General features: G+C 47.9%; 3 protein-coding genes across 3 annotated transcripts; 2 read left to right on the forward strand and 1 right to left on the reverse strand.

Moving 5' to 3' along the window:
* Positions 1 to 309: 309 nt before the first annotated feature.
* On the reverse strand, positions 310 to 1,807 carry N7473_000527 (Hsp90 co-chaperone CDC37; the record flags this gene model as incomplete). Its single annotated transcript, XM_057146467.1, has 2 exons — positions 310 to 793; positions 849 to 1,807. 2 exons carry the CDS (start codon positions 1,805 to 1,807, stop codon positions 310 to 312), a joined length of 1,443 nt encoding a protein of 480 aa, XP_057014353.1.
* A 436-nt stretch (positions 1,808 to 2,243) lies between these two features.
* On the forward strand, positions 2,244 to 4,726 carry mdr2 (ATP-binding cassette permease mdr2; the record flags this gene model as incomplete). The annotated part of the gene is made up of 3 exons (XM_057146468.1): positions 2,244 to 3,497; positions 3,547 to 4,182; positions 4,235 to 4,726. The coding sequence occupies 3 exons, from the start codon at positions 2,244 to 2,246 to the stop codon at positions 4,724 to 4,726; spliced, it is 2,382 nt and encodes a 793-aa protein (XP_057014354.1).
* Positions 4,727 to 8,910: 4,184 nt separating this feature from the next.
* On the forward strand, positions 8,911 to 13,143 carry N7473_000529 (major facilitator superfamily transporter; the record flags this gene model as incomplete). Its single annotated transcript, XM_057146469.1, has 9 exons — positions 8,911 to 9,117; positions 9,175 to 9,370; positions 9,427 to 9,646; positions 9,703 to 10,056; positions 10,111 to 10,226; positions 10,285 to 10,542; positions 10,609 to 10,824; positions 12,192 to 12,250; positions 12,322 to 13,143. The coding sequence occupies 9 exons, from the start codon at positions 8,911 to 8,913 to the stop codon at positions 13,141 to 13,143; spliced, it is 2,448 nt and encodes an 815-aa protein (XP_057014355.1).
* Between the last annotated feature and the right edge of the window lie 1,009 nt (positions 13,144 to 14,152).

The following is a 14,152-nucleotide window of genomic DNA, read 5'->3' on the forward strand; positions in this document are numbered from 1 at the left end:
TCTTCATTCACCAGGTACTTCGTCTATGATTTGTTTTTGCCCCATTCGTCTATTTCACCCATGAATTTCTTTCACTCCATGCAGCGAAGCGGCCTAGGAGATCTGTGTAACATAAATTTTTCAGACTGACGGCAACGTTAATATCAAGAAATCCCATCTAAAATCTTCTTAGTTTCATTCATGCTGGGTAATGCGACAAGGTCAACCAAACTTGGTATGCGTATGGGGAGTAGGATGTAGAGACAAAGACACGTTATTTCATTCGTTGCTCATTGCAGTGTATCTCATCATTTTGTGGGTATTTTATGCTTAGTCCAACTCAGTCACATCCCCACCAGCCTCGCCGACATCCTGCTTAGCCTCAGCCTCAATCTCAGCCAACTTCTTTTGACCTTCCTCCGTGGTACCATCAATGATTCCCTCCTCCAAGCTGAGCATACCGCTCTCACCCAGTTGCTCTACAACAACTTCGGCTTCCTCGACGGTCATCTTGCCGAGAACCTTGTTGACCTCGTCCAGAGACTCGGATAGCAATGCTTTCTGGAGCTCCGGTGAGAAAGCATCGAAAATCTTGCGGGCCTCGATCTCAATAGGCTCCTCGCTGTTGGCTGCGGGGATGTTGATAGTAATCTTGGTGTTGGGGTCAACCGCATGCAATTGGATCTGCTCAACACCAGCTGGGTCGTTCGATTTCTCTTTGCTGAGCTCAGCTGCGCGGGTCTTGATGCGATTGTAGGTGTCGTTGACATCATTGGTGAACAAGGTTGCAGCGCGATGTTCCTTGGTAGTGATACTGCGATAGAATGTGTTAGCTAGAGTCTACAATAGACAGGCAGGGGCTTACTTACCGGCCGAAGAACAGCTTGATACCATCGGGGCCGAGGGAACGGCAGTACTGCAAGAGCAGTCCCTGGTGCACACATTGGCGAGCGTATGCCTCCTCGCCCTTAAGCTGGCTGTTGAAGGCCTCAACAAGCAGACCATCCGTCTCCTTCTCGGCAACGATTTCGGGGTGTTCGGTGATGAATCTTTGGTAGGCAGTGTAGTCATTGGCCTTGAGTTTTGCGAATCGCTTGGCCAATGGGCTGATCTCGATGTTGGCCGGATCATCGTCGTCATCTTCCTCAGCTTGGGCAGCCGAGGAGCTTCCAGCACCAGGGTTGAGGAGCTCCACCTCGGATGTCTTGGCTGGCGCCGCAGCTTTAGCCTTTGGCTCGGCCTTGGGCACGTATGAAGAATTGAAGCCATCATGCAGGCCTTCACTGGTGATTTTGCTGCTCTCTTCCTTCTCCAGCTGCGCCAATCTCGTCAACAACTCCTTCTGCAAGCCCTGCACCTTGTCCTTGTGTCCTTGCACGCCAGTGATATAAGCCTTGAACATATTGTCGGGCTTAGAGTCTCCAAATTCCTTCTTGACTTGGTCTACCAAAGCGCTCATCATCTGCGAGTATTTGGGTTGTTCCTTCTCGTGGGTGTGGACGCCCTCTGGGGGTGGCGGGACCTGGTCTTCGGTAGGATTGCTGGCGAACTCCATGATGGTCTGGAAAATGAACTGCTCGGGGGAAGCTGAGGAGTCTTCATGCTGCTTGAGAGAATCTAGGAGCTTGTCGATGCGGGAGAGTAGGCCATCGTTGATAATGCGCTCGTACTTTAGGGTCTTGATATCGTGACGGCGCTGTTCACGCTGCTGGTGAATCTGAGCCTGTTTGGCCCGAATGAAAGACCGTTTGTCGACATTGGGGTGCACTTCAATATCCGAGTCATCGGATAGCTCCAGTGCATCCCACTTGCTGTAGTCAAGGACCATCTTGCACGTGGGGGTAAATCTCGCGGGGTTGTTAAGTGAGGCGGGGTATCAGCGGAGAATAATCTTCAAATTAATCGGTGAGAAGGCGCTGTTGTAGTGACTGAACTAACCCACAAAGAAGCGCATACAAGGTCTTCACCGTGAAATGAAAGTCAACGGGAGAAAGTTGGTTCTAGGAAGATATTCTAGACAAGCGCATCGAAAGCTCTCGAACAGCTTCCATAGGCGGTGGTAACTGGCAGAATCGCAATTAGGTCTGCCGACGGAGAACGGGGGCGTGCGATCTCGCAACTCCACATGCTTCGGGGAGTTGACTTGAGGACTGTGGAACATGCGGTATCGCTAATTCTCACTCCATATGATAATGGCCTTCTTTGACGCTTCTCGGTGATAACATCTATCCCCTCCCATTGACCGCTCAATTCAATTCCGAAAGATGCGCGGTCTCCGGCTACCGGCCTGGGCCTCGGGCGTCAGCCCTCGGCCGGCCTTAAGATCGCAAAGTGCTGTGCTTCGTGACAGCTTGCCTCTGGCAAGTCGAAGCTTTTCTCAAATCGGCGAATCCAACGGCGCCAACCGACTGTATACCACTGCCTCAGGAACTCTTCGCGACAGAGTCGGTAGTTCTGTCCGACCAGCCGAGGTCCCCCTTCTGCTTCGCCAACATAACTCCCAATATACCTCATCTACATCTCAAATTGTTTCACAAATACGGTCCTTGAGCTCATCGCCACATCTCTACCAAGCGAAACCGCCCTCGCCTTCCTCGCCACCTTCGAACAGCTCCCAGGCAAACACTCACCCGGTTCCGGAAAAGGACGGAGAAGATGCCGAAGATAAAGGGTTCGAGCTATCGGAGAGGGCTGCTCAAGCTGCGCAGGTCAATCTCCGGGCCAAGCTGGCCAAGGATGGTACCTCGGGCAAGAAATCCGGCTTCGCGGAAATCTGGCGGCTGTTCAAGATTGCGCGACCCGAAGCGAAGGCGCTCGGGTTCGCTTTCTTCTTCTTGCTGGTCTCTTCGTCTATCACAATGTCCATTCCCTTCTCAATCGGTAGAATCATGGATGGAGCTACAAAGAGTGAAGAAGAGGGCGGTGGCAAGCTGTTTGGCTTGAGCATCCCTATGTTCTATACTGCTCTTGGTGGAATCCTGCTCGTGGGCGCCGCTGCCAACTACGGTCGTATCATTATCCTCCGTATCGTTGGTGAACGAATTGTCGCGAGACTGCGCTCCAAGCTTTTCCGTCAGACTTTCGTTCAAGACGCCGAGTTCTTTGATGCCAACCGTGTCGGTGATTTGATCTCTCGCCTGAGCTCGGACACCATCATTGTTGGCAAGAGCATTACGCAGAACTTGTCTGATGGTCTTCGGGCTGGTGTTAGCGGTGTGGCCGGGTTTACTCTGATGGCCTATACGAGTCTGAAGCTTTCCAGTATCTTGGCCCTCCTACTGCCTCCAATCGGTCTGGGTGCGCTCTTCTATGGACGCTCTATCCGCAATCTCAGTCGCAAAATCCAGAAGAACCTGGGTACATTGACGAAGATTGCTGAGGAGCGCTTGGGTAACGTGAAGACTAGTCAGTCATTTGCGGGTGAGATTCTTGAAGTCAACCGATACAATACCCAAGTGCGTAAGATCTTCGACCTCGGCAAGAAGGAGTCTTTGATCAGTGCGACATTCTTCAGCTCGGTAAGTTTCTTATTTCAATCATTTTTAGCTTATACTAATCGATTTGCAGACTGGTCTGATGGGCAACATGACTATTCTGTCTTTGCTTTATGTCGGAGGTGGCATGGTCCAATCAGGAGCCATCAGCATCGGAGAGCTGACATCATTCCTGATGTACACTGCCTATGCTGGTTCCAGCATGTTTGGCCTCTCAAGTTTCTACTCCGAGCTCATGAAGGGTGTCGGTGCTGCAAGCCGATTGTTCGAGCTCCAGGATCGCCAGCCGACTATCCATCCAACCAAGGGTATCAAGGTTGAGTCTGCACGGGGACCTATTCGATTTGAGAATGTCTCCTTCAGCTACCCAACTCGCCCTGCGGTGAAGATTTTCAAAGACTTGAATTTTGAGATCCCTCAAGGAACCAACGTCGCTATTGTCGGTCCTTCTGGAGGTGGCAAGTCAACCATTGGGTCCATCCTGCTTCGATTTTACAGCCCAACCGGAGGCAGAGTCCTCATCAACGGAAATGACATCAAAGATATGAATGCCAAGTCGCTCCGACGGAAGATCGGTGTGGTCGCCCAGGAGCCTGTTCTTTTCTCTGGAACCATTGCTGAGAACATCTCTTATGGCCGGCCTCATGCCACGCGCTCCGAGATTGTCGCTGCAGCTCGCAAGGCCAACTGTCAATTTATCAGTGACTTCGTAAGTCAACCTGCTCGTAATGTGATACCTACAATGCTAACCCAAATCACAGCCCGATGGACTTGATACCCATGTGGGAGCTCGCGGCGCGCAACTGTCCGGTGGACAGAAGCAGCGTATTGCCATTGCCCGTGCTTTGATCAAGGAGCCGGATATTCTGATCCTCGACGAAGCCACCTCTGCCCTTGATGCCGAATCCGAGACACTGGTGAACAGTGCCTTGGCCGCTCTTCTCCGCGGTAACAACACCACCATCAGCATCGCCCATCGCCTTTCTACCATCAAGCGCTCTGACACCATTATCGTGCTCGGACCTGATGGCACAGTCGCTGAGCAAGGCTCCTACGAGGAGCTTAGCTCTCGCCCCGGCGGAGCTTTCACCAAGCTCATGGAATGGCAGATGAGTGGCGGAGACCAAGTCCCTGCTCCTGCTACGCGGGCAGTTCCACCAGAGGAACTCTACAAACTTGAGCCTGAAGTAGAGGAGCAGGAGTTGGAAGAAGAGGAGGAGGTGGAGGAATCAAAGTCCCAGAAAAAGGAATAGACTCGGACTTTATGTTTACATGTCGGTATACCCCAGCGCCCAGACACCATAAAAAAAAAAGGGAGGTGCTTTTGGGGTTTCATACATCTATCTCACAACTCATCTCTTCGGGACCGATCTCTTCTCGTACACTTTTTTTTGCATTTTGTGTTGGATTATGGGCGATAGAATTTAAATGGAGCGATGAAGATTTTGTATAAATAGTGAAAATCACACGTTTGAAATTTGACCTTGGTCATTTCTTGATCTACTCAACTAGACCTAGGATGAGGCCAATCGCACGCCAACTTGTGCTTTCTCACAACAGACCATTTCATTTTCAAATCGGATATACTGGAGGTTAGGTACAATGGATCCATGATATCTAGGTTGGAGAAACGATTTTACATATAGAACATAAGAACCTGTGAAATCGCAGCCCCTAGCGCCACAAACGGCCGCCATTTCACCCGTAATGATTTCCATGACCTGGCCGCCGCTCGACCGCCCCATCAATCTTAACCACCACGACTCTGCACCCGCCAAGCCAAGCCATGTCAGTCATCATCCTGGCTTAACTAACTAACTAGTTAGGGGCATTAAGTTATAGCAATTCAGACTTGTTGATCTCCAATTGGCGCGCAGTATGATTTACTAAGCAGTATTTCCGACTCTTCCTCGCCTGTCAAAACGACTGAGGCTATGGCTCACATGGTTCATCACCGGGCTCTGGCCCGTTACAGTATTTAGTTCTTCGCGATTACTTGTATATTATTACTTGGTTACTACCTGTTATGATACATCTGACATGAGGTTATTCGCATCTGGACGCCTTAGGTTTCCGGCTGACAGATCAGCGGCCTTTCGGCAGTAACCCGTCGGCTCTTCGCTGCTGCTACGATGCCAGACCTCGGCCAGGAAGATCCCTGCGAGAAGCTTATGTTTCTCTTGATTCCCCTCTGTTGTCTAGGATAAATTTCCTTCCTGTTTCGAAAGACAAGATTGTATACAAATGGGGTTATGGAAAAGAGGTCTTCGGTTCCTCAAGAAACAGGCTTTGACCTTTCTGCATCATTCTGTCTTGGTTCCTTTCTTCTACCTGATTGACAAGCCTCAATCCTGAATTATAGAGTATATCTTTACAAGAACGCAGCCAACTTACGGATGTGGTTAAACTTTCGACAAAGAGAGTAGCTTCCGACACTGTTTATAAGCAAAGCTTTATAGCTAAGTCAGTCCTAAGCCTTAAGAAAGTGGAAGTAGGTTTATAGGGTAGAGACGTAGAATTTCTTGTTAGAGACAGAGTAAGGCTAAAAGACTTCGCTTCGACCACTATCCGCGCAAAAATAAGCCTTAATCATTAAAGGCCTTTTTTATGCCTATACTAATATTACTACGCTTCGTGGGGGGAGTATCCAAAGGAAAATTACCCCTCAAGCCTAAGTGATATGCTAACAGAGAACGACAGCAGTGGCTCAGTTCGATCAAGCATTTCCGCAGCTAGTTCTCCCTTCAACTCACAGCTAACAACTCCTAGATTAGAAGTCATTAATCCCAGAATACTCGAGCCATCAAAAGTCGACAAAGCTCAGAGACCCCGGCTTTATAATCAAGATTCTATAGAAATAGATTTTCTTGAAACTCTGGGTGAGGAGGATATCAAACTTAAATCATTCGATTATGCAGTACACCCCTATTCTTATACTCAAAGTACCATCGGTAACCCACTCCTAGTCTTGAGACGGTTGTTCCTAGTACTTCCGGGCCGGCTGATCACTACGTAAATAATGTATACCAACCTAGTGACCGGGTTACTAAAGAGTTACATACTCTCAGTCTACCTCTAATCGAGGTCAAGGCCACAGAAGAGGCTACGGAAGTGACGTCCCTGAAATTGTACAGTCTGAAAGTACCTACCACAAGCTTTGCCTCAATTAAAGTGACTGAGGGGAAGAAAAGCTCGTGCAGCAACGACCCGATCATCACGTCACGCAATAGTATATATTCTTCTACGGAGAATAAGACTAAAAGCAATCTTTCCACCCATCAAGGCCCCACCGATAGAATTACACCTCTTAGTGGGAAACTTGTCAATAATGTCAGGAAACCTCTACTAGAGCCCAGGCAAAACAACAGCCGATTAGGCATTTTTCGAACAGTTCGACGAGGAATATGCCCCGACAGAAGCTCAATTCAACAGAGAAACGAAAGCTGCGTGAGCTTAAAAGCAAGAATTGGACCCTGAGGCAAATTGGGAATCATTTTACAGATATAGATACGACCTGTCTGCGACAAGCTTGGATAGATATATCACACCTCTTCAGCGATGCGCTAGGTCACGGACTCAGCAGAGAAGTGGCTAAGCAATAGTGATTAGGTCCAATGTACGATTATTGTGTGAATTATGCATTTCTAATTGTAGATTATTCTCCAAGAAAAGTCCTCGCCAACTTCCTCAAAGGTCTCGTCCCGACAAATTCGCCGTTCGGCAGGAACCCGAGCTGGTGTAGCCTTTCTAGTATGTGTCACACGTCATGAATGCCACCGTAGACCATGTCATGATAAGAATGGCGCGTTTTCGATGGGAACCGGTTTTCTAGTATCGTCGAATTGGGGGGCCTGATTTTGCTGAAGCGATGAGATAATGTTGGGCGCCTTGATCCAAGTCGTAAACATGGACAATCGAGCTCATTGCCAGGACAGGAAGATGATATGTATGGGCAGGTATCAGTACCTAGTTGTAATGGGTAGGTTGCTGAGACACGGAGCTAGATAGTGAGTGAGTGGGAAGAGAGTTAATACCCTTTGCAAGATAGATAGTTAGGAGTCTCTCTGGTACTAAAAGTCTCAGCCAGGCGGCCTTGGGTATCCAATTTTCCTTTGTTACAGTATTACAGTAAAGGCTCACTTTCTCAGCCAATCGAACCCTATTGTTCTCACAATACCAGTAAATTCCCAGACGTTTCTCCCTTATCGCATCCCTGTCTTTGTCAAAGACAGAACAGCACCGCTCCAATAGCAGTATCCAATGCATAAGCCCATGCCAAGTCGCGTTCAAGTGGTACGCCAGCTTCAAGTCGAAGGAGGAACTCAACCTTCCTCTACTGACTCTTGAGGTACAACTCTAGCATTTGAAGGGTTCTAAACCATTATTACTGGTCCAAAGTAGCCTGAAGGTCTCTACCGAATCCACTGCAATGAGCTGTTCTACCGCGTTCCAGGATGTCCCAAAGTAGTCCATTCAAGCCCCCTTCCCCACCAACCAGAACGAACTAGTTCTGAAGTAGTAAAAGCAAATGTTTTATAGTAAAATTTAACAAGTTTCAACCGTCCAGACTTCTTCAACGCTCTTAAAAGGACCACTTCGCTCGGCCAGGAACGACAGCGGCTGTCCCCATCAAAATCGAGTCCGACTCCGAATACGACCTGGATTCCATTAAGGGCGAGGATATTGATTAGGATTCCTGATTCAGATCGATGGTGGGTCGCCGTATTCGGGGCAACATCATGCCGACATGAGTCCAGAATATGTCTGGCTCGCACCCAAGGACATGAAGTAGCATACGAGAACACATACCTTCGGATCAGAACAAGTACAATCTCACCTTCTAAATTGTGAAGCAAATATGCCTTCCCAGCCTGAAAAGTACGGAGGCACTCTGGTGTGAGGTCGAGCTAGCCACGGGTGATCTCAAGCCCGATAGGGCGGAAGGCGCTTGTTCGATGTTGAATCACGAATTCACGGTCGAACAACCCCTACTTTCGAACCCCTTCATTTGTCAGACTCGGATTTAAGAATAAATCTCCGGTACCGAAGTACAGTAGCAGAAAGTTAAGATCTACAATAGCAAATCGCGTTGTAGGTTAGCTCGGGGCGCCTTACGGGGATGAAAACTCGGTCCAAAATTTTCGGACGAGTTCACTTCGACCAAACGCGATAATATCTACGGAGTACAATAAGCTTATATTAAACTCTAATCAACGGACCAAATTTACGGATGAATGGTATTGACTCACAATTTGTAAGGCTGACACTTGCGGCTGAAATGTAGACTCAAGCCCAAGGGTGGATATGCAAAGCGGCCGTAATATCGGACTTAGCAACCAGACAGTTGGCTCGTAGTTTAAAACGACATAACAAGGCCCATCAGCCTTGAATTTTTAGATTCTCGCGAATTTGTAATTTCCTAGAGATTTCAGCAGCCATGTCTCAAACCTCGAGCAGTCGCCCGCCAAGCGAGAAGCCGGACATCGACAAAATGGCCGCAAGTCAAGATGAGAAACAAATTGAAGATGGCGAGAAGGGCGTAGGTAGCCCTGACGAGGGACCCCAAGAGCATCCTAAAGGCTTCGCTTTGGCTATGGTGATTGTGGCTCTCGTTTTGAGTGTTTTCCTTGTTGCTCTTGACATGGTAACTTTTTTTGAGATCAAGGTAGTTCGAAACAATCCCAGCTAATATCACCCACAGACCATCATTGCAACGGCCATTCCTCGCATCACCGACCAGTTCCATAGTTTTGATCAGATTGGCTGGTACGGCTCGGCCTTTTTCGTTACTCTGGCAGCTTTCCAATCCGTCTGGGGAAAGGCTTACAGGTACTTCCCTCTCAAAACGGGGTTCGTGGTCGCCATCTCGATCTTTGAGCTCGGAAGTCTACTTTGCGGTAAAGTCCCATACACCCATCCATGTGTGAGCAAGATCTAACAGAGGACATTGCAGGCGTCGCACCCAACAGCAACACACTCATTGCTGGAAGAGCTATAGCAGGCATTGGTGCTGCTGGCCTTGCTTCAGGGTGCTATACGATCATTGCTCTCGCTGCGCCCCCTCGTCTGCGGCCCGCCTTTACAGGAATCCTCGGAGCTACATATGGATGTGCCAGCGTTGTCGGTCCTCTTATCGGTGGAGCTTTCACTGATCACGTTAGTTGGCGCTGGTGGTAAGCTTCTCGCACATATGGGATCAGTTCGTTACTCCGGCTAACTAATAGTTCAGCTTCTACATAAATCTGCCTATTGGCATATGCTCTGCGATTGTAATTTTCATATTCTTCAAAACCCCGGCGGCAGCGAAGCCCGTTGACGCCACTTGGAAGGAGAAAATCTTGCAAATGGACTTTCCCGGAACTGCAATCATCCTTGCCGGTATGATCTGCTATCTTCTTGCCATGGAGTGGGCTGGCGTCACCAAGCCGTGGAACTCCGGAAGTGTGATCGCACTCCTGGTCGTCTTCGGGGTTTGCATCATTCTTTTTGTCTTGAACGAGTGGTGGCAGGGCGCGAGAGCCCAACTGGAGTTTAGTAAATTGACACAGAGAACATTGGCTGGTGTTTGTGTCTATACCATCTTGTGAGTCCGCTGCCCGTCCAATTTAGCAAGAATTATGGCTAACAGGAGGCTAAGCCTCTCGGGTACCTTTTTCGTTCTTCTATATTACCTGCCTATTTACTTCCAGGCTATCCATGGTGTATCTGCAGAGGAATCTGGCATTCAAAATCTTCCAATGATAGTAGCAGTCTGTGAGTCAATCTTTCAAAGTAGTACTTGGTGCTTGGATCGCATAGCTGATTCTCCCAGCACTCTCAACTGTCATTTCGGGTGGCCTCATATCGACCTTCGGCCACTACGGACCCATCCTGGTTATCGGGAGCGCTATGGCCACGGTTGGCACTGGCTTGCTCTACACGCTTCAGATCGATTCACCCTCTTCTCAGTGGATCGGCTACCAAGTCCTAGCAGGGTTCGGAATGGGATTGACTTTCCAAATTCCAATAATTGTTGCTCAGTCCACCTGTGAGATCAATGAGGTCTCTCATGTCACGGCCATCACCCTTTGTAAGTGTTGAACTTCAAGATTGTGCGGGCGAGAGTACTGACTGGTCCAAGTTTTCCAAATGATAGGTGGCGCAATCTTCATCTCCGCGGCACAATCTATTTTCGGGAACAAGCTTGTGCAGCGCCTCGTCGTGAACGTGCCAAATATCGATCCATCGATTATAGTAGGTGGCGGCGCAACGGGGTTCCGCAGCTCACTGCCTGCTTCGGCCACACCGGGAATTGTGCTCTCGTACATGCAGAGCCTGCACATCGTATTCGCACTTTCCATCGCCCTCGCCGGTATGGCGACGCTGATGAGCATCATTCCAAAATTCGAGAAGATCAAGATCAGGATGTGAGAAAAAGAGAGAAAGACTTTAAACAGGGAGCGTGTATGACTGGCCGAGATTAAGATAAGAACAAACCCCCTTATATTAATCTTGCTATGTTTATGTAGGCCTTCCTACTAGACTAAAGTAATTGACTAAAGATCTTAATTTTATTAATTCTACTAGCACTATCCTACCCTTTCGAGAGCTAATTTCGCTACACTATATAGATCGAATTTAATAAGTTCTTAATATACGCGTATTCGAACTAATTAGCGTATAGCTAGTTATATACGTACACGAGACGAATTATACGGATATTAAATAGTCTAATTACCCTCGCTACTAATTTATTAATATAAGATAGGTATTTGCCTATAAATTAGATAAATAAGGCTATCTCACACGATTCAAAGCGCGCTTATATAAGCCTTAGTTGTAGCTCAATCTAGTTCTGAACCTGGATGACCTATACTAGCCCTTAAACCGAGTTCGTCAGCAGAGAGAACTCAGCCCTGGTAGAGTCAATCTTGATAATAATTAGAACATAGGAATAGCAAGTGCCAAGAGTGGATTATCAACGCTAGATTTGATCGAGATATGAAGGGTTAAGACTACTGTAGCCGCAGGAGTGGAAACTCCATCGCCGCCAAGCACCAAATGAGGGAGCCTGGGCAAGATGGTGATCCTACGCTCAACTGTATGGGACTTGGTCTTTCGGTAAAGATTGAAGAGTTTGGACTTTGGTACACTAGGAGGAGTTGCTAGGAGATAAACGAGAGAGGATGAGGACTGTTTTCAAGCGTGCAGTAGTAGTCGGTATAAAAAACGACCTTGTTCGCACACACAATCATCAACAATCTATTATGTAAGGTAAATCAATACGTTTCCATAAGATGCTGGAAGGGCAAACCCAATTGCCTTTTTCGGTTTAGTGCTGACCCGGGTAAAGATAAACGTGCCTGGGCTCAAGTAGTATATACTTTAAGTTCTATCAAAATTGGCGTAAGCAGGCTATGCCTCACCCGCCTAAGGGGCAAGGGAGGCTCGAATCGTCGTTACCTAATGTGGGACGACGGTGTACACTTAGAGGATGAGGATGCTCGGTGACGTTCCGATCATAGGAAAGGATAAAATCCCTAGACCTACCGCGTTTCCTGGCATTTCTACTCCCCATCCAATCTTCCAACCGTCATCTCTCTGCTACTTCTTTATCTACCATTGACGCCAACCCGAGATACCCTTCACTTCATTCATCACGGGCCAAACTAGACGGATCGCGTGGATCTTCCACGCCCTATGTGCTTAGGATCGTCTCCCTGATATGTCTTATCATAGTCGCCTTGGGCTGTACCAAGCCCAGTTCCGACACCTTGAGCAATCTTTACTTCCTGTTGGTACGTTGAATACTTATCGTGCACTGGCCCCTAGTCTCGGGAATATTCTGCTAACGATATGACTCTTATAGTTTGATCTCCAAGACACCAGCAGTATGGGATCCAAAACGACAGCCGAAATTCAAAACACCCCCAACCAGTACAACATCACAAGCGTGAGCTCCTATGATGTCTCCGATGTCCTCAGTAAAATCGAGGCAGATAGGACCCTAGCGGACTTTTACCAGATTGGTCTTTGGGGCTACTGCGACGGTGATGTCAAGAATAACAAGACCACCGTAAAAGAATGCTCTAAGCCTGAGAACGAGTTCAACTTCAACCCTCTCTCGGTTTGGGGTCTGAACTCTACTACCATGGACAAGTTATCAAAGGAGTTTAACCACGACTTAAACGTCTATAAGACAGTCTCTAAGTGGATGTTCATCGCCTATATCGCGGCATTCATTATGATCATCGCCGAGATTCTCGTCGGGTTCTTCGCTATCTATAGCCGCTTAGGTGGCTATATCGCTACTGTGGTCGCTCTCCTAGCCTTCCTTTTCACTACCGCCGCGACAGTCACGTCTACTGCCCTAATCTCCCTTTTCGACTCCTTCCGCACAACTCTCAAGGCCTACGGAATCTCTCTATCCGTAGGTAAGCAAATATATACTGCCACGTGGCTAGCCGTCGTCTTCTCCCTTGGCGCATTGATCTTCTGGTCCTTCATCGTGTGCTGCTGCTCCGGTCGCTCGCTATACCCCCACCGCAATAAAAACACCCGCGACATCAACGCCGAAAATTACGAGCCCCTCGATGCCGGCCAGCTTCCCTTTGGCCACCGGCAGCGCAGCTCGTACTCAACCCCTGTGGCGCACGGCGGCGACTACCCTATGACCCGCGCTAAGCAGTGATCCAGCTCAAGAATTCCCTCCGTCCTCTTTGTGTACAATTGATAAAGCGTTGCTTAGACTGGGTATCGCGACCTGTTTTTTGGTTTCCTGATTTCCTGTGGTCTATAAGGGCTTGCTATTTTACTCGTACTTTTACCCAAATCTCTTCTTCTGAGATGATCTCGATGCCAAGGTTACCAGCGATAGCGCTGATGGACCTGTATGTCTTAAGAAGACATAATATCAGAACATATGATTCAAACAACTTCCAGCGTATACAATGTGAGCGTGAACCACTCCAGAACCCAAGTTGTTGATTTTTCTTTCCGTCGTTCTACTGTGAAACTGTATAGTTTAATCAGAAAGTTTAATAGCAAGACACTTGACTCAATACAACGTCACTGATGAACCCATTGCTCCCACTCCCCCAGTTCCACAGTGCACAGAAGATCTCGATAGAGGTAGTTCCAGGACTATCGATATAGGTCATAGAAATTACTTAGTATAGTCCTCCAATTTCCAACTTCTTCAACTGGAGATAATTTTTGTTTGATAGATGCTTGTCGTATTGAGAAATCCATTTTGGTAATGTTAGCCTTCCTATCTATAATAGTATCCACAGTGGCAAAAGAACGGACCTATAAAACAACAATGTCCGAGCGTGCCTTCGAATTAACGCCTTTGGCGTGCAGGTCTTTATCACTTCCCATCTCGGCACTGCTTTGGGTCGTCATGTTCGTGCTCTAGAAAGTGCATTGTCGGACCATTGTCAATATGGGCTAGTGTTATTTTGAGAAACTGTATTCCTGGAAGCTACGTGCGCTCTGGAAACCATAATTATTGCTCCTGGTAACACAAGCATTTAACGATCAAGACGTATTTGGAGACAGGTCAAGATTGGTCATAAGACCAGTATAACCGCTATAATATTGCACTCAAAGTATAAGTAGGCGCCACGGCAAAACTAACCACATCTAGTAATTCACAGGTCCCAATATTGAAATGTAAATATATATGCTTTGACTTTCCA

Source organism: Penicillium subrubescens (assembly GCF_028828155.1).
Source record: "Penicillium subrubescens strain IBT 31985 chromosome Unknown utg000001l_segment0_segment0, whole genome shotgun sequence".
Taxonomy (NCBI): Eukaryota; Fungi; Ascomycota; class Eurotiomycetes; order Eurotiales; family Aspergillaceae; genus Penicillium; species Penicillium subrubescens.